Source organism: Perna viridis, chromosome 12 (assembly GCF_037379345.1).
Source record: "Perna viridis isolate PV_CMFRI_1.1 ecotype Kerala chromosome 12, ASM3737934v1, whole genome shotgun sequence".
In the NCBI taxonomy this organism is placed as follows: domain Eukaryota; kingdom Metazoa; phylum Mollusca; class Bivalvia; order Mytilida; family Mytilidae; genus Perna; species Perna viridis.
This window is the reverse complement of record NC_142456.1, coordinates 13,545,583-13,565,277: the sequence shown is the minus strand read 5'-3', so window position 1 is coordinate 13,565,277 and position 19,695 is coordinate 13,545,583. Positions and strand designations below refer to the sequence as shown.

General features: G+C 31.8%; 1 protein-coding gene across 10 annotated transcripts in view; it reads left to right on the top strand.

The window, feature by feature from the left end:
* The window catches only part of LOC148601280 (voltage-gated potassium channel subunit beta-2-like), a 49,999-nt gene that overhangs the window by 20,218 nt on the left and 10,086 nt on the right, over positions 1 to 19,695 (top strand). For all 10 annotated transcript variants that reach the window (XR_015917009.1, XM_088554787.1, XM_088554786.1 and 7 more), the window contains 10 exons: positions 2,329 to 2,372; positions 9,370 to 9,407; positions 10,206 to 10,285; positions 11,063 to 11,152; positions 14,031 to 14,074; positions 15,178 to 15,264; positions 15,561 to 15,767; positions 17,599 to 17,693; positions 18,715 to 18,835; positions 19,164 to 19,252. Coding sequence is in view for 9 of the 10 variants with exons in the window: in XM_088554787.1 (XP_088410913.1) it covers positions 2,329 to 2,372; positions 9,370 to 9,407; positions 10,206 to 10,285; positions 11,063 to 11,152; positions 14,031 to 14,074; positions 15,178 to 15,264; positions 15,561 to 15,767; positions 17,599 to 17,693; positions 18,715 to 18,835; positions 19,164 to 19,252 (895 nt within the window). In the remaining variant the exon portion in view is untranslated. The remainder of the gene's footprint in view (positions 1 to 2,328; positions 2,373 to 9,369; positions 9,408 to 10,205; positions 10,286 to 11,062; positions 11,153 to 14,030; positions 14,075 to 15,177; positions 15,265 to 15,560; positions 15,768 to 17,598; positions 17,694 to 18,714; positions 18,836 to 19,163; positions 19,253 to 19,695) is intronic.

Below are 19,695 nucleotides of genomic sequence, written 5' to 3'. Positions count from 1 at the left end.
CACACTTATTTGGAAACAGGTGGAGTCAAAACTTCAAATTTGCATATAGTCATCTTACAAATTTTTGTCCTTTTCACCTTTTGTAGCTTAAGTTCCATTGTAACTATAGAATGTATGTACTGTACATCCATCCATAATCAGTTTCTGTTACAAAGCTTTAGCTTTCATTTTTGATGCACAGATGCAAATATTACTGGCACCAACATATTTTACTTTCAGTAGGTTTCGTTACTTAAAAAAGATTTTTGCAAGTCTGGAGACCTTTCGGCAGTTAATGTCAGCAATGGTTTCACTAATTGGACTTAACAGCCAACTTAACACCATCCTCCTGTGGCTCTTTGACTGGACTGTTTAGCAAACTTCATCTATAGGTGGATCCAAGTTGCCTAGGAGACCCCCACCCCTCCTTTTGCTCCCCTTTTTCGAAATTTCAGGATCTTGTTAGTATGACGTTTGCTCCCACTCCAGTGCCAAAGTCTTTTAAAGGTGCATAGAACCTCATTCATATAGTGGGAATTTTAATGATACAAGATACATACCAGCATTATTTATAATTTGTAATTAATCCCTGTATGCACCTTTTCATTTAGTAATTATTAGTATGAGTGCAGTTTTCTCTTTTCCACTAATCAGCCAGTTAACTATTATTTACCTGTACTTGAAGAATGTCTACAATGTATATTTTCCAATTACAACAAATCACTTAGACTATTGAGAAAGAGATTTATATCATGCAGTTTGAATGAAAACTGAAATAAAATTTTATACATGCTGGCAGGTATTTTGAATGGATTTCTTGTGCAGTAGAAATTTGGAACAATAATCAATGAAATGAATTAATGCAAAGCTATAAATATCAATTAGTAAATTGTCTTTTCAAAAAGTTATTGGCTTGCAAACATTAAAGTTTGTCAGCGATTTTAACCCCAATTAAACTAAAGACAAATTTTGCAATGCCATGATTTGATTGTGTTTGTGCTTAGAGAAAAATATTTATAAAGATTATATATGAAATTGGTATTTGCAAGAGTTGTCATTCTTAATTTGGTTGATTTATGTGGGAAATGAAAGTATAGTTTTCTCCAAAATACTGATCTGTACAAGAAAACAAGTTTATTTGACAAATTAAGGGCTCTTGAGGAGCAAGTAAAGCTCAGTAGTGATTGAAGACATACATACAACAAAATGACAACAATATTACATCAGTCGATCAAAACCTAATTATTAAATATGCTTCCAAGTAATAAAGCTATGACTTTAAAAGTGTTACTTAAGATAGTCTCCGGCTTCAAGTGATTAAGGATACCCCTGTCTTAGTATGATTCTTGATTCATCAGAAAATGACTAACATCTTTAGGAGGTAGACCTAGGGTAAGGAACACAACTCTTACAAATCATTTGAACAGTTGTATTTTTACATCTGTCTCATGTAAGCATCAAAGTAACTTGGACTGATTTCATTCTGTTTCAAATGAAAGCTTGATAGGCTTTGGTGAAATTGAATATGATGCAAACATATCACTGATTTCAAGAGTTATGTCCCTTATCCTAGGTCTACTATTCATTCCAATTTGTCTGCTCTTAGGGTCTCAGTCTTGTATTCTTTTCCCCATAGGCTTATAGGCTTCTATAGTATACCTTAATTTTTCATGATTTTTTAAAAAATAGACTAGGAGTTTCAATCTAAATTTTGACCATGTTTTTCAATTAAGGAATTGTCAAAAATAATTTTTAGATCCAATTTAGAAAAAAAAGACACGAACTTTGGTACACCAGGACAGGTCAAACTAAAAATATACTTTTTCTACTTTCACTTTTATTTTGAGTTCATAAGGTAGACCCCTATACTGAAGCATTATTTTTCATGAAAATACTGTTTTTACTCAAAAACATTTTTTTTGTGTCATAGATTGATATTAACCCTGTACTTGTGATGAAAAATGATAGTCATTTGCCAAGAAACAAAAAAGGAAGAGGCAAAAAGGAAGCACACTATATTTTTTAGGCTCCATGTTTTGACGTACACCCGCTCAGGAATATGTAATACAAGACTGATACCTTAGGAGATAACCCACATTGAAAATCCAACCATTCTATTGTATTTCAATGTCATTTACAGAGTTACCTTCCTTAATTTTTAATTCTACTTAGCATTCTATATAATTTTTATCTCGTATGACCAGGGGTTATATGAAAAACCACATGTTACTTTCTGTTTACTACAATATTTTAAACAAAATATCAAAAATAAAATTATGTAGGCTTACCATAAATCACATTTTGCATGATTCTTATCCGGAGTACTACTTCAAATTCTGTCTTTTTCAGGTACCTTGGAAAATCTGGGTTGAGGGTGTCATGTGTTGGACTTGGTAAGATAACTTGATCACAAGGCCTAATATAGACATGCATGGCAAGAGGAATTTAAGTAAATTGTGTTAGAAAAATAACTCTTTTGACTTTTTTGTCTATGTAATTGATTACAAAAACTTCTCTGTGTCATAGACAAGTAGAAGAAGTGAGTACACACAATGGAACGTTATTGCTCATTTCGCCTTCTAGATAAGGCCATGTACAGTTTTTCTTCATTGGTAGTGAGGGTTTTTTTACCTTTTTGGTAAGATGTTACCTTTGTCTATGACCTTCTGACATTTAATTTTGTGCAGAGAAAAAGGTATAACTCCATATGCCTGTCAAAATATCTTGAGAATTCAGTGTCATCAGAAATGTTCAATGATAATGATGCAGTTTCAGCAGCATCCTATATATAAAGATGCTCTGAAATATCTTCGCACAAATTTAACAGAATTTTTCAACAAAAGGGGTTCCAAACCAATCCCTGAGGTCCACCATTACTCTGCTGGCCAAATTTTATTTCAATATTGAAAGGGTACACTAATGCATAACCTTTGGATAACATTGTTGATACTTGTAGAGATTTCCTTTATTGCCATGCTTTTCATTGTTGTAGGACCGCCAATTTTTATGCAGTGTATTATGGTATACCACCATCTGTCCATTATCAACACTTCGTGCTCCAAAATGCTTTAAGCCATTTAAATAAAACTTAAGTCAATATATTGTGTTAATGGAGGAAAGTTTTTTGCTCTAACTGAAAAATGATTTCAACAAATGCCATGGAACTTTAGGATATTCTTTGTATCCATGTTTATAGGTCTCCTTTTGATTTCAATGAAATCTAAATTTCACTTTTTTGATTTTTGGCACTTTTTCATGAAAAAGGGGGGTGATTCCGTTTTCGTGCTCTTTTGAAAAAAGCTTTCATCTGACAGGCGTATCATGCGCTCATGGCTCAGCTCTTTATTATGTCTCCCCCAATTTTGGTGGGGAGACATTGTTTTTGTCTTGTCCATCTGTCTATGTCACACTTTAGTAAGTGCAATTTCTCAGAGACTACTTCCCAAATTTCATAAAACTTTGTTATTAGGACATGATATGTAGATGTCCATATTGCCAGAAATTTAAGATCCACTTAATTTGATGGAAGATTTACTCCTTTGAACTCTGAAACAGGGGTAGGGGTAAGGGGTATTAGAAAAATTGAAAAGGAAATCTTTTCAACCACTTCTCTTCTTTCCTTTGCTATATTGTTGTCTTTAACCTTTTATTTAGATGTCTTTTAAAATTTACAGAAATGATTTATGCATTTTAAAGTTACTATTTTGATTTTTGTATCTGATTATCTGAATGAGATTTGGGTTTGTGTTCCAAATAGCAGTTTCAAACTTCCTGTATTAGGATTTATGTATATGGAGACTAGGGATATTTTTGTAAAGTGGTACTATTGAAGTTTCCATTTCCTGTTGTGGGTAGTCAGGGCAGACATATAAGAAAAAATAAAGAGCATGATTTCAAGAAAATTCTGAATTTGAGAATTCCTCGGATTTCAGCCAATAACACATGAATAACTTTGCTTGAAATTTGAGGAAAACTTTAGGATTGGAGAAAAATCTCAATATGAATTTTTTTTTTATGAAACCAGGCCTAGCATTGAAAATTTCATTCATCATATTGTTGCATCCTACATAAGCCTTACATAAACTGTGGTTGCAAGGTGTATCCATTTTAGATAACACCTGTTATTATTGGAAACCTGCAGAATATGATGCAGAAAATTTCTACAATTTGTATAATGTTATACAATGATAAGAATGTCTTGAAAGTCTTCCAATGATATAAGTTTATCATCCTACTGCTTTTCACTAGCATGCATGATTACATTTTCATTTTCTATTTTGATAAAAGATTTTTTAATCTTGATAACTTGGGACTCATTACATAGTATTACAGTAAAACCTTTTCATCCAATTCATCCGACATCCGACATATACACCATAGCTATTCTCGTTATACTAGTAACCACATCCGATTCATCCGACATATACACCATACCTATTCTCGTTATACTAGTAACCACATCCGATTCATCCGACATATACACCATACCTGTTCTCGTTATACTAGTAACCACATCCGATTCATCCGACATATACACCATACCTGTTCTCGTTATACTAGTAACCACATCCGATTCATCCGACATATATACCATACCTATTCTCGTTATACTAGTAACCACATCCGATTCATCCGACATATACACCATACCTGTTCTCGTTATACTAGTAACCACACATATTCACTAAAAACCTTGAAGACTTCGATTTAAGTATCACATTATAGTGCATTCTGTCTTATATTCACCTGTATAAGAAAGCAACCTGTCTTTTTTGGCCATAATTTTGCTGTCTGGTTACCTGAGACAGGTTTGACTGTTTAACATTTCACCATGAAACCTGTCTAAACCAAACCCTTTAAGGACTGTTTAGTTTAAGCAGGTATACATAGGTTCAAAGTACACTGAAATGATATAGGACAGGCACAAGACTGAAGGGGATGTACAACCACCAAATGCCTTTTTTTTTATCTGAAAATTAACAGATGGTAGCAGATATCTAATTTTGCCTTCCTGTCCAGTTTATTTATGGTTTTGCTAAGACAGGTTTCACTGTACCAATGGTGTATCAAATGCCAAAAAGTAAATAAAAAACAAATAAGACTCAGAGGCTCTTCAATGTTCACTTAACTGATACACTTTCCTTTGCTTTCTCTTTTTTCATGTTGATTAACTTTTGTTGTATATTCTTTTATTGTGTAAATAGTAAAACTAAAACAATTTCTTTTGATGTTAAAATTTCTTTAGTAAAAATATGGTTTATCCTCAAGTTAAATGAAATTTTTAGAAGCTTTGTGTAAAAGAGATGAAGATAAAAGTCAACAATGTTTAGCACTAATGGCTTGGCATAAAATCTGAGATTCTGGTAGTGTTTCTCATACAAACTTAAAGTCTTTGACCACTAAAGTCTTTGTAATTTAAACATGAAGAATGTTAACGTTCTCCATGCAGTTGTGAATTGCACTTAATCTGAACTTACCTACATGTAATTGCTAATTCACCTGAATTTTCAGTGAAATGCATTAACTTTCGGTTTTTTTTAAGTACTGAAATCTGTTAAAATAAGGCAAAACTGAAAAATAATGAATCAGAAAAAACACACAAATTTTACATTGTGGGCACATAATTTATGGTCTTTGGAAAAAAAAATTTACAGTTCCTTTATTGAGAAGTATCAGAGGATACAGAAAAGGGAGTTCAAAGTTATAGAATGATGGTGGAAAGTGAGTTATCTCCCTTTGATGGTGAAATTGCAATGCATTTCATATTATTATATCCTCACTACAAGGAGAGGGCATACATTGTTTTATTCTTGTTTGTAACAATTTTTTCTGTTGCACATTTCTCAACAACTACTTATCATAAAGCTTGAAATTTTAACACATTCTTCCTGTAGGTATGCCATATGGTGGGATTCATTTTCAGAAAAAATTGATAACAACTTCCTGTTTATCGAGGACTTTGTTTAATTTCCTTATATTGTGATTCAAAGCAGGGGTATCACTAGTGAGCCATGGCTTACAGATTTTTTGTTTATACAAATAAATTGCCGAATAAGAATGAAATTAATGCCATTTCTGCACTTTGAATAAGTTTCATGGAAATACTTGTGTGTGGTTTTTTTTTCACCATGATTAACCCACTGCCTGATTCTTACAGAGAATAACACTTTTGTCTGACAATCTCTCTGTGATTAAAGTAAATTCCTTTTTCATTAGAAGTAAGAAAATAAACTTAGATACTCACAAAGCTTTGTTCCTTATTTTAACAAGCTTCAAAGAAAAGGGAAAAGGTATTTTAGATGAATAGTTTTAAAGACGAAAATCAATAGAATATATCAAGTCTGTTTTAAAGTCAGTTGGTAACTTGTATATTTGTTTTGTTTTGTTTTTTTTTTTTGTATACATGTAACAGTATTATTTTCTACTTTCTTTGTTTTTTTCTCTTTTGTAGCTTTTTTAAATTATCTTTTATAATTAGTAGAGATATGCTGTGGAGATTTAAGTTGATTGATTTTTGTTCCTTTTTCTCATAATGGTTATAGTTTTTAACTACTAGTCTTCATAAGAAGCAGACACAGAAGATGATTCATGCATTTCAAAAACCTAGCTAATTCAGGACTGTTGTTACCTAGAAGTATAGCATATAAATGTAGACCAAAAAAAACACGACTAGTTTGGTGGGTTTTTCTACACCTTGTATCCAGTGTCTGAATTTTTATATGGGTTTGTACTTGAGGATGTTTGATGCTCTATTTAAGAATAAGAAGGATTTCAAAGGGTTGTCAAATCTTTGAAGATTTTTTGTTCTAGAACAATATTAGTAGAATAAATTGATGGGTTAGTGTGCTCATTTTTGAGATGTAAGCATTTGAAATTTTGGTGGGAAAAGGATATTTCTTGATCTTGTAAAGGTTTTGTCTTTGTAGGTTTTATATACATTGTTTTTATTAAAAATCCCAAGGAAATAACCAGAATTTCATAAAAAATTACATTTTGAGTATTGTTTAATGAGATTATGAAAGAGGTGGGAGTCACAAGGCAAAAAGTTGTTTGCTAAGCATAGGATAAAACCAGAGGAGTCTGAAAATCTGACAAAAATGACTGAACATGAGCAGCAAAAATTCTTATGTTAAATGATTGGTTAATTGGTATTTTGTTTAGGTATATTATTTTCTTCCCAATGGAGTTTCAGAGGAATGAATTAACACTACATTCAACCAGTATGTGTACTGTTACACCTTCATAAACCAGTCCTGAATAAACATCCATCATTTGGTTTTGGGGGCAAACATTATAGGTCCTACTGATTTTAAAATCTTAAAAGTTACAGTGGAACTTGAAAAATCTTATAACATCCTCTTGAACTCTTTTAAATTAATATCTTGCAATGTGTTTTGACCCTGTTGAATTTTAAGGTCATAGGTTGAAGGTCAATGTCAATTTTTAATACTCTTGTTTGCATCATATCAAACAAATAAAAGCTCACTGCTGTGTATTGGTTGGATTTAATGTTGAAGGCTTGTAGATGGTGTCATTAGTGTTAACAAAATTAAGAAGAGCACATTTTGTACATTCCTGGTTAAATGGTATTTCTCCTTAATTCTTGGTTCAAGTTGGCATTTAAATGCATTTGTAAGTAGAACTTAAAATAGAGGTTTTTAAAAAAAAAAACAAAAAAACACTGAATTGATTTTTTATTTTCTTCTAGTGGCAGAGAGCCCATCAAACTGCAATCCCCTATTTTTCAGCTGGCTTTGGTGATTGTGTGGGTTGTTGTTTTTTTTCCTGGTAGTATCTCAGATAATTTCTTCATAGAAAATCTATGGCCCATGGTAGAACAAAAAGGTTCAACAAACCTGAACTTCAAAGCTATCTGTGCTGTTAATAAATGTCTCAAGAGCCGTTACAAAGTCAACTGGAAAGTACATGTAGATAAAACGGGAAATATTCTGAAGAAAAGGTTAAAAAGAGTAATAAGTACACTCAAAAATGCATTTTCCTCAATCCACTAAACGTAAACAGTTTTACACTTAATTTCCTACAAATAAAACATTGTTTATGTTACTGAGCAACTTATCAGATTCTCTGACCCATTTCTTGACCTTCTGGCAACTTAACTTCATTATGACTTTCTCTGGTCTATTTTTAGGTACATTATCACGCTGATATATATGTTCTGCTTTCATGCGCCTCTGTTTTAAGCCAAAAAAAATAAATTATGCTGAAAATATCTAGGGAAATTTTGATCTAAAAATTAACTTGCTATTTACATGATTAAGATCTCGGTGAAAAGTGTTTATATCTGTGTTGTACTATATGAAATGAATAAGGGTGGGCTTGATTTGTTATTTTGCAAAAACCAGGTGTTCCTGTTATTATAGCTTGACAAAAAATTCTATTTTAAAGTCCTTTTAATTGGAGTTATAGTTCTCCCTGCTGGTCATGCATGTGTTAAGGTAGGGATCTCAGGGGTAAACCATGACCTCAAAATGAAATTGATTCTTAAGTGAGACAAATTGAATTAATATTGTAGGGGATCATTTCAAACATTTAAAATTTTACTTATGTTTGGCCATCAGCCTATTGAGCCTTTTGACTACTGCAACTTTGGATCATTGGATTTTCTGAATAATGGGAGGACATCAATAGGTTACTAAGTAATATTTAGCAACAGAGTGTATGACACTTCATTTTGCAGACTTAAGTGCATGCATTCTTCTGGTATTAAAATTACTATACTTGTTAAGTACTTATCCATCTAAGAATCGGGCAAAATATGTATAAGGTGTGGCACATGAGGGAAAAACACAGAGATTTTATTGCATTAACCAAGTATAAATACCTGATAACCTCCAGAAATAACCATTAAAGTGTTTGTAAAATTTGCTGTTTTAAGATATTGATAGGTCAAATTTAGTTATAATGCACTTTGCAAAAATGGCAGGGAAATTTTCCCACACTTTTTCCTCATATAAGCAGTAAAAAAATATGTATGTCACAGATACTTCAGGATAAACTTAAATAGCTTTTCAGTTGTTTGCTAGATGTATTGAATATATTTGAGGCCAAAAAGACCAAATTGAGAAATATGATGTGCCACTCATTGCCTGATTCTTACACAGAATGGTACATAAAATTATATTTCTACTCAACAAGTGGATGGTACATAGGAATCACCTTGTTCATCCGTCTGTCAGTCCACACTTTTTGTCACAATAATATCTGCTCTCAATGGATAGATTCATTCCAAATTGATGTTTGGCTTTATATAGGTATGGGTCAAAGGTTATAAGCAATTTTCGTTTGTGTCCATTTCAACTTCCTGTATAAGTGGGGGTATACCTAGCTTGACAACCTGTGTGACTTTATGTTATATTGTTTCTATTTTAGGAACATGGATAACCTTTGGTGGTCAAATTACAGATGAGGTCAGTTTCATTTTCTAAATAAACGATTATTCTATGACCTTTAATGCGTTTTGTTTATACCTTGTAAAAACCATTTATTGAAAAAGATAGACCTTAAGGTAAGGGACACAACTCTTTGCATTGCTTGTATTCAGCACTTTACATCAATCTCATGTAAGCATCAAAGTAACTTGAATTGATTTCATTATTTTTCAAATGAAAGCTTGATAGGCTTTGGTGAGATTGAATATGATACAAACACATCACTGATTACAAGAGTTATGTCCTTTACCCTTGGTCTACCTACTTCAAGGAATAGAAAACACAATTATGAAACAGATATTTTTAATTGCACTGAAGCTGCTTACTGATCATTCAGAAATTATTTCTCAACACAAAATTTCTTGATGTCTCAATAATTAGAATTACATTTTTCTGGTAATCTAAAAATAGAAAATTGCAGTAGTTATTACACACTGAAGGTACAGTTTAAGTTTCTTTTTCTCTGAAAATTCATGATTTTTCAAAGATTTGATATCAGAGAGTAGAGACTTGTCATCCCTGATTGAAATGGAAATAAGAGAACCAAGATTTTAGCAAAAACAAAAGAATATTATCTTAGGATAACAACTAAATGGGGAAAATAGATACATACAACAAAGAACATGAAATAACCAAAATAGCATACACATTATGAAAGGAAACATGAAATCCACCCATACATTCTTCCCGTTGACATGAAGGACATGTATTTTGTTTTTATGTATATTCTCTTTTATGTTTAGTTGTTTTTTTAACATATTTCCATTTGTATCGTAGATGGCAGAAGAAATTTTGACATTAGCCTATGAAAGTGGAATTAATTACTTCGATACTGCTGAAGTTTATGCTGCTGGCAAGTAAGTTCTATTTTAGATTTAAGTACTTCTCTGTCTAAGAATCAAGAAAAACGTGTATAAAATGTGGACACAAAGAAAAATATGCCGACAATTTTTTGCATTATCAAAGTATTTTTACCTCATAACATCCAGAAATATTCATCAAAGTGTTTGTAAAGTTTGCCTTTTTAAGATATTGATAGGTCAAATTTAGTTGAAATACACTATAAAAAAATAGCAGGAAAATAAGGAGTAAAAAAATACCTACATTACAGATGCTTCAGGATAAATTTAAATAGCTTTTCACTTGTTTTCTAGATGTAACGAATATATTTTAGGCAAAAAAGACTAAACCGAGAAAAAATGATGTGCCACCTATTGCCTGATCCTTACCCAGAATGGTACTTAATTCTTGGAGGCCATCTTTATAATTATGCATGTTTTGAACCTTTTTTCTTGTTTCTGACAGAATAAATTTTGTAAAATCTACCAAAAAGGCAACCGTTAACAACCAAAATCTTGTTGCGATGTCCGTAAAATTGCTGAAAATTTATCTATGAAGTTGGATATAAGACTGTCATCGATTTATGACATTGGGCTTTTGTTTATTGAAGTTTTACTTCTACTGTGGTCTGAATACCTTTGAAGCATTTCAAATTCAGATCCAGTTTCTTATTTGATATGACTAGGTATTGTTCTTAAATATTTTCACTTACAACTTTACACATTTTTTTTGTAAAATTAACTTTATTTTTTATGCAACATTCTGTATGAATTTAACTGCAAACATTTTTTCAGAGCTGAAATTCTGCTTGGAAAAATACTAAAGAAGAAATCCTGGAGAAGATCTAGTTATATTATATCAACAAAACTTTACTGGGGTGGAAAGTAAGTGTTAATTTTCCATCCATAAAGTACTGGTGTATAATAATATTAGGCAGGTGTAGATTGTAAGAGGATGAAGTTGAATATATTGTGTTTTTTTAGCTCACCTGGCAGTAGGCCATGTGAACAATTGACATCACTTGATGTCCGTCATCATCGTTATTAATTTCTTCAAACATCTTCTTCTCCAACTACTAAATAGATTTGCATGAAACTTACAATGACTGTTCCTTTGAGTATCTTGCACAAAATGACCATTTGGAATTTTGATCGGTTAAAAAACATGGCTGCTGTTACTAAAAATAGAACATAGGGGTCAGACAGCAGGTTTTTGCATATATCTCCAAAACTGACAGGTTTAGCCAATTTCCGACATAGGGTAAAAGTATTCAGCATGATGAGATTTATCTGTGGTCAAATTCTGGTGAAATTCTGTTGACCGTGTTCAAGTTTTTGCCCTTTTTGGACATTTTTTGCTGTTTTTGATGTTATTACTTTCAAAAATCTTCTTCAAAACTACCATACCGAATTCAATGAAAGTTTTAATTTTTGGGATTTTTTTTTTGTAGCCTTAACAAATTGATCATTTGGATTTTTGATCAGTTAAAAAAAACATGGCCACCATTACTAAAAATAGAACATAAAGGTCAGACAGCAGATTTCTACATATATCTCCAAAACCGTTAAGTTTAGCCAAATTCTGACAAAACAAAAAGTATTCAGCACGATGAGATCTATCTGGTCAAATTTTATTACATTCAAAAATCTCCTTAGACACTACTGTACAGAATTCAATGAAAGTTGGTGTTTTTGTTTTTTAGTGTATCCTTAACAAAATTACCTTTTGGATTGTGTATTGTTTAAAAAACATTGCTGCCTTTACTAAAAATAGAACATGGTGGTCGTACGGTAGTTTTCTGCATATATCTCTAAAACCGTTAGGTTTAGCCAATATCTTTCAATTGCTTAAATATCCTTATTATAAGGCCTACAAAAGTCTCCAGGGATCAAAGTTGTCGGACGACTCCATATAAGGGTTATTGCCCTTGAGAGGGGAAAAATGACTTTTTTCTTTACAGTTTTCAGCCTATATCTTGAAAACTATGATAGATAGAATGAAACTTCCAATTCCCGAAATAATTCTTATTATAATCCTACAAAAGTCTCCAGGGATCAAAGTTGTCAGACCACTCCATATAAGAGTTATTATCCTTGAAAGGCCAAAAATTACAATTTTTGCAGTTTTCAGTCAATATTTTTAAAACTATAATAGATAGAATGAAACTTTCTATTGATGAAATGATCCTCATGATAAGTCCAAAGCCTTCATGGAGTCAAAATTGTCAAACAACTTGTTAGAGTTATTGCCCTTGAAAGGCAAAAATTTAACAAGGTGAGCAAATTCCTGGGAGCCTCCAGTTTTAAATAATTGTGCCTTGTACAGTTTTTCATCAACTATGATGTATTTTTCTTCATAATTTACTAAAAGTTTTAGATGTGAGCTATAAACAGATTAACATTTTGTTTTGTTTAAGGTATGAAACTAATAAAGTTCCTTACTTGGTTTTACAGGTTAAGTTCTGCCAGACTGAAATCAGACTTTCAGTGCTTCTAAGAGCAAAGATTAAATTCTTATTGATAACTGTTCTGAGTAAGGTCTATCAAATCTGCAGTCAGTACTGTTATATTAGTATTCCAAATAAAAGAGAAAATTTGAATGAGGGCATTCTTACTGCAGGTATAACTGTTTCTCAGTTTTGCTAAAAACAGGTGGCCAAATTTACAACTAAATGTACCTGTTCCTTTCTTTCAAGATGAACATACTGATGGCTAATGTAAAACAGAAATTAATTTGATTACATAAGCTTTAATGTGAATTTATGGGTAACTTGTAGTGTTTAAATTGACAGCCTCTAGATGTTATATTGATACATGTTGATATATACCAGCTATGCCCTAACTATGATAAGCAGATATATTAGTTTGTCTTGTGTTATTTACTGTACCCACGATGTTAGTGCAACATACCTTTTTTACCTTTCCAATGTTTCTTTTTTCAATCTTTGGGATGATTAAATAACAATCTTAGTGAGAATCATGCAAATTCTGTGATACACCCAAAAAAAGGCTACACATTTTTATACGCCTGTCTTAGACAGGACGTATTATGGTATACTGTTGTCTACCATTCGTCCATTATCAACACTTCGGACAATAACTCAAAAACGCTTTCACCAACTTTTATGAAACGTTGGTGAATTGTTCATATCTATTGAAGTAAGTTCCCTTCTGATTTGTATAAATGTCAAATTTTACATTTCCGTGTTACGAAGTTTTTCTCTTTAAAAAAGACAGAAACTGCGAAGGAAATTTATCCATAGAAAGTTTGTTAAAAACGTACCATTTGTTATGATGATCAACTAAGAAATATAACAGGTACTTGGTAACCATGTGAGAAAAGTGGGTTTTGAACAAGGTAAAAATGTATGGGTGAAAAATCAAGACAACAAACTTTGTTAAACTTAAGGTAGCCTTGATAGTGCCAAATTTTTTGTGCATTTTTTATTTACTTTTTTTGGGGGGATGGGTATTTGACAGGGCTCACAGTATTTCTAGTTGATCATATAAATTCATTAAAAGCATCGTATTGAACCAATGAAAACAACAAATTGGACATGAAGGATGATAATTTCAGTTACAAGTATTTTATAAGTTTTGTTGTGAACAGACCAGAACCTGTTCAAATCACTGCCTGATTTTTACTTAGACATGTACTGATCAGGGTGGAGTTTGTACATTTACACAGATAGGAAATGTATTAACAAGAGCTAGAGCAGTGGTAAACCTGCTATCTTGATGTATTTTTTTTTGTTTGTTTTAGAGCAGAAACAGAGAAAGGATTATCTAGAAAACATATCATAGAAGGTTTGTTCTCTTTTCATACAAATTTTGATAGGCGAATTGCACAATGTTGATTTACTGTTAGGGTGTTTTCTTCAAATTTAAAGTAATAAAATATAGTGTCGCAATTAACAACATTAAACTGAGATTTTTTAAGTAACATTCCAGCTAAGAATCATGCAAAACGTAATTCTTTGGTGAAAAGCCTACCTATTTTTATTTTTGATATTTTGTTTAAAATGCTTTAGTAAACAGAAATTAATATTTGGTTTTTTATATAACCCGTGCTCATAGGAGATAAAAATTATATAGAATGCACTGTAGATTTCAAAATCAAGGGAGATAACTCGGTAAATGACACTCAAATACAAAAGAATCTACTGGATTTTCAGTGTTGATTATCTCCTAAGAGCAGACAGATCGGAATGAATAATTACTCATTTCATAATACACCCATAAAACAACTTAATTACAAAAATAAAAATATGTAGCCTTTTTTGGGGTGTATCATATTTTTCAGATTTTGCATGATTCTTACAAAGACAGCTGCTTAAATCAAGTTTACAAGTTCATGATGAAGTATCAGAAAAATACTACTATTATATAGATAGCAGTGTTTTATCAACTGTTCCCAGTGTGATAAATTTCGATAATTCACACTGTGAAATAAATTCAGTAATTTTACTCTTGGACTTTCTCCTGCCAAAAAGTCACAACACGAATATCAATCCACTGTTTACAAAATTTAAAATTCATGTTGAAAAAAGCAATGAATAATGGAGGAAATTGACATAATAAATAGGATAATCAATTGGTTATCGTGAATAACCAAAATATTATCATTCCTGCCAAGAAAGCATAAATCTCTAACTCATGTGCAGGACATGTTCCACACACTCTTTAAGTCCAGGCATTCTTCTGCACTCATGATCATATTTGGTTATTCACTCTTTCCAATTAATTGTTCTTTTAGTAATGACCTGACAAAGCATCCATAGTAGTTTTCAAAAATGTATTTTTTTAAATTAGATTTTTATAGTCTAATTTATACTACATATGTAAAAGTTCATAACCATTTTCTTAAACTTTTTATACATTTTTATCTGTTTATAATTATCCATCTTAAGGTTTGAAAGGCTCATTAGACAGACTCCAGTTGGACTATGTAGATATTGTATTTGCAAACAGACCTGACTCTCATACACCTATGGAAGGTATTATCTTTGCTAGAGGTTGACTAACATTATATGGTTAGTTGTCTCTTGGTCTACAGTTAATACTCACGAAAGTATAAAGAAATTTTAATCTTTCTTATAAAATATTTGATTTTATGGTTAAAATGTCTCTTTTTTTCTTTATTTTTCATTGTTTGCCAAGTTGTCAATTCTTTATTATAGACTTGCTGGACCAGAATAATGGATGGGAATCTGAAGCATATTAGTATTTCCTTTAATTAGGTTATCAATTGAATGAAGTAAAATGTGACTGAGTAAAAACTTTTTTTCTGTAGAAATTGTTAGGGCGTTTACATTTGTGATCAACCAGGGCTGGGCAATGTACTGGGGCACATCAAGATGGTCACCAACAGAGATCATGGAAGCATACTCAGTGGCGCGACAATTTAACCAGATTCCACCAATAGCAGAACAGGCAGAATATCATCTGTTACAGAGAGATAAGGTGGAACTACAGATGCCAGAGCTATTCCAGAAAATAGGTTAATTTCACCTTTGTTTTATTAACAGTCTTTATAATTATCAGACAGGAGGTTATTTATTCATTTCTAATCTACCAACTTCACTTATATTTCTAATTATGAAACATTGACAGACCATATAACCAGTTTTAGTTTGTCAGTTGGTTGTTGCACTTTGAGATATAAATAATACAGATGGTATATGAGGTTGGTATGTTGCAAGAGTTATTGTTCTTGAATTGTTTGATTTACAGAGGGAGATGCATGTATAGTCATCTCCAAAATACATATTTATATTTGGGAAGGACCATAATTATTTAAAAAAAAATACAAAGACTAAAAACAGCATTGTTTATTTCAGTGATTTTTTTTATCTACCTTGTATCACCTCACCAAAAGCAGTGTCTGAATTTTATATGGAAAAAAGTATTATACTACATGAAATATACTGTTCAATGATATTAGGGTTTTATCTTCATTTCCTTTTGTTAAATCTCTGTTACCCAATTCTTCTTTCATTAGTTTACCATTGTTAAATTGTGGTTAATAAAACAAATTCACCAATGTAGACTCACTTGCTCGAAGAAATACAAATTACCAGGGCCCAGTTTAATAAAAAAAAATCTCAAATTGAGATTCTCCTCAAATCTTCAATTTCAAGCGATCTGGTTGGTTGAAATTTTAGTTGAAGAAGAATTTGAGGAAAATCTCAATTTATGTTTTACAAAACCAACCCTAGTGAGTATTTGGCTATTTATGGGATATTTATGTACAGTACCTGAACCGATCCGTGCAACAGAAATTGCAATCGGTCATCAATAACCGATCAGTTTCCAGTCAGTCATTGATCCGTCAAACTGATCCATTAAACTGATTGCATCACTTGACCACAGAGCGGTCAATATAATAGATTTAAACAACAAATTATACTTTTATTTTACATTTCTTTTATTTCAAATAGATCTTATGTCATTTTACATAACAAACTGTGAACAGATCGGTCACCAGTCTTTGGTCATCGATCCGTCAGCGGTCAATCAGTCAACGATCATCAATCTGTCAAATCCTTGCATGGATTGGTTCAAGGACTGTATGTTTGTTATTTGTTGAACTAGAAAAAATTCAGGTGTCTTCTCCTGGTTCTTCTGTCTGAAATGATATTTGGTTTAGGTTGTTCTGTCTTGAAGAGTTGCATATTGAAAGGAAATGTTCATAGAGAAGAAAGTAGAAAATGGGAAATATCTTCCATATACTCATTTCAAGTTCCTTCATATTTTGACTTGTTGCAAACAAAGTTTGGGGGTTATATAGGAATCATTGTCTGTTTGCTCATTTATCTATGTACATAATTTCATTTATCAAAATACAGGTTGAAAGTATTTATTATTATTGTAGGAGGACTCAAAATTGATAAAATCAAACATAAGGGTTTTAACATTTAACTCTATTTTAAGAGGTTGGTAATCTCTTTGTGACGTAATGCTCCCAGTTTTTCTTTAGGCTATTCAGTGTTACTGTATGGTGGGTTATTTTGGCAGATGTAAAATTTGAAGATTTTATGCAAAAAGTATACAAACAAAATCAGTGTTTTTCATTTTGGTGATGAGTGATGCACTAAATTATTAGCCTAGAGTGAATATTTTGTATGTAATTCTGCCTAGAGTGAATATTTTGTATGTAATTCAGCCTAGAATGAATATTTTACGGAATTGATTTGGTGTTTTTAAACTTACTGTTGAAATCTTCCGAAATTAGCTCCCTGCAAAAATTACCGGCTATATGGTAATAGGGAGAACTTAAGCATGACATTTCATTTCATTATTCATATATGTTGATGTATTTATTTTCATAGGAGTTGGTACAATTACCTGGTCCCCTCTGGCTGGTGGAATACTAACAGGGAAATATGATGACGGTGTTCCTATTTATTCCAGGGCTGCTTTAAAGGTATTCATCTACCGGTACTTCACAAGAAATATATTAACAAAGGCTTCAATTAACCCAAAGTAATATGAAATGTCAAAATTTTCTGTCCAACAGTCGTGTTATAAAACACATACTGTGAAAGTACTTTAATTCTTCGATACCAATTTTTCGTGGATCAATGAAGACACACAAGTTGGTGGATTCTTGAATCTGTGGTTTTGAGGATTTCAGTTTACACATCAATGGAAATCTAATGGGAATCTAATTTCGTGGTTTGGCCTACCCACTAAAATCACGAAAATTGGTACTCCACAAACAATAGTTCTTTCACAGTATAAGCATGTTCAAAACACAGTATGTGTCCTGCAGTAAAATATTGTCGGTTTAATTTTGATATAAAATGTGAAAGTACATTGATTCATGGATAACTATTTTTCATGTATTTTGGAAGAAACACAAATTCATGGATTTTTGATTCTGTGGTTTTGAGGTTTTCAGTATACTCATCAAAGGGAATCTGCATTTTGTTGGGAATCAAATTTCATTGTCTGGCATACCCACGAAAAACCACTAAAATTGGTATCCCAGGAACGATAGTTCTTTTACAGTATATAAATAATCAAGTTGAAAAAACAAAACTTTGTGCCCTAACTCCTTTCATTTTAAAATAAACAAGTTTAGTGATAATTTTAATATAGAATTTTGATTTCATGGCTTTCACATGACTACCAAAATTTTCATCTGTGTATTTATACTTTTTGAGCAGATGGATATTGTTACTAAGGTAATCAATGCTGTGAAATATAAACTTCACACTGTTAAAAATGTTAGGATTAACTGTTCATTGATTTTTGGTATTTTATATAGTTCAAATTACAACTGGTCAAATTGACTTAATGAAACTAGAAATGTGCAGTTATGTCAATAATGCTTTCTCTAAAAGAAAGGGCTGTATACCAATGAAGTTATAAAAGGTTTTATTTATAAATTTATAAATGAATCTGGAGGCAATTGAGTTAATTTCTGTCTCCTATTTATACAGGGTTATTCTTGGTTCAAGGATAAAATTTTAGGTGAAGAGGGTCGCAGGCAACAAGCTAAACTTAGGGAGGCTGCAATTATAGCAGATAGAATTGGATGTTCAATGTCACAGCTAGCTTTAGGTGAGATTATTTTAGAAATGATTATATTCCCGTCATATTTCATTTTGTATATTAATATAGGTAGGTATTGAGTATTTTTACAACAGCAAAAATATTAAAACCATGTTATATATTTTTTTTATTTCATTCATTGAAACAATCTAATAAAGCAAACTAGATTTTTCTAATTGTGTGAAAATATTCACAGATTTGCAATTAGCATGCTTTAAATATATGTGTGAGTGTGGCATATTACATTTTTTTTTTAAATACTACCATTTATGGTGATAATACCCACCCTGCACTGGATATTCATTGTTATGTTAGCTAATCTAATTCTATATTTTAGCATGGGTGTTAAAGAATGAACATGTACAGTGTGTGTTGTTAGGAGCTTCCACAGTGGATCAGCTGTATCTAAATATACAGGCATTACAGGTAAAGGAGATGGTATGACAGTGACTAAATATGGCTCCCTTTACCATCTGATAATAGAAATAAAGTACATTACAGGTGAAGGAGATGGTGTGACAGTGACTTAATATGGCTCCCTTTACCATCTGATAATACATGTAGAAATAAAGTACATTACAGGTGAAGGAGATGGTATGACAGTGACTAAATATGGCTCCCTTTCACTATCTGATTCTAAAAATAAAGTACATTACTGGTAAAGAAGATGGTATGACAGTGACTAAATATGGCTCCCTTTACCATCTGATAATAGAAATAAAGTACATTACAGGTGAAGGAGATGGTATGACAGTGACTAAATATGGCTCCCTTTCACCATCTGATTCTAAAAATAAAGTACATTACTGGTAAAGAAGATGGTATTGCGGGAATTAAACATGGCCCCTTCACACCATCTGATTCTAAAA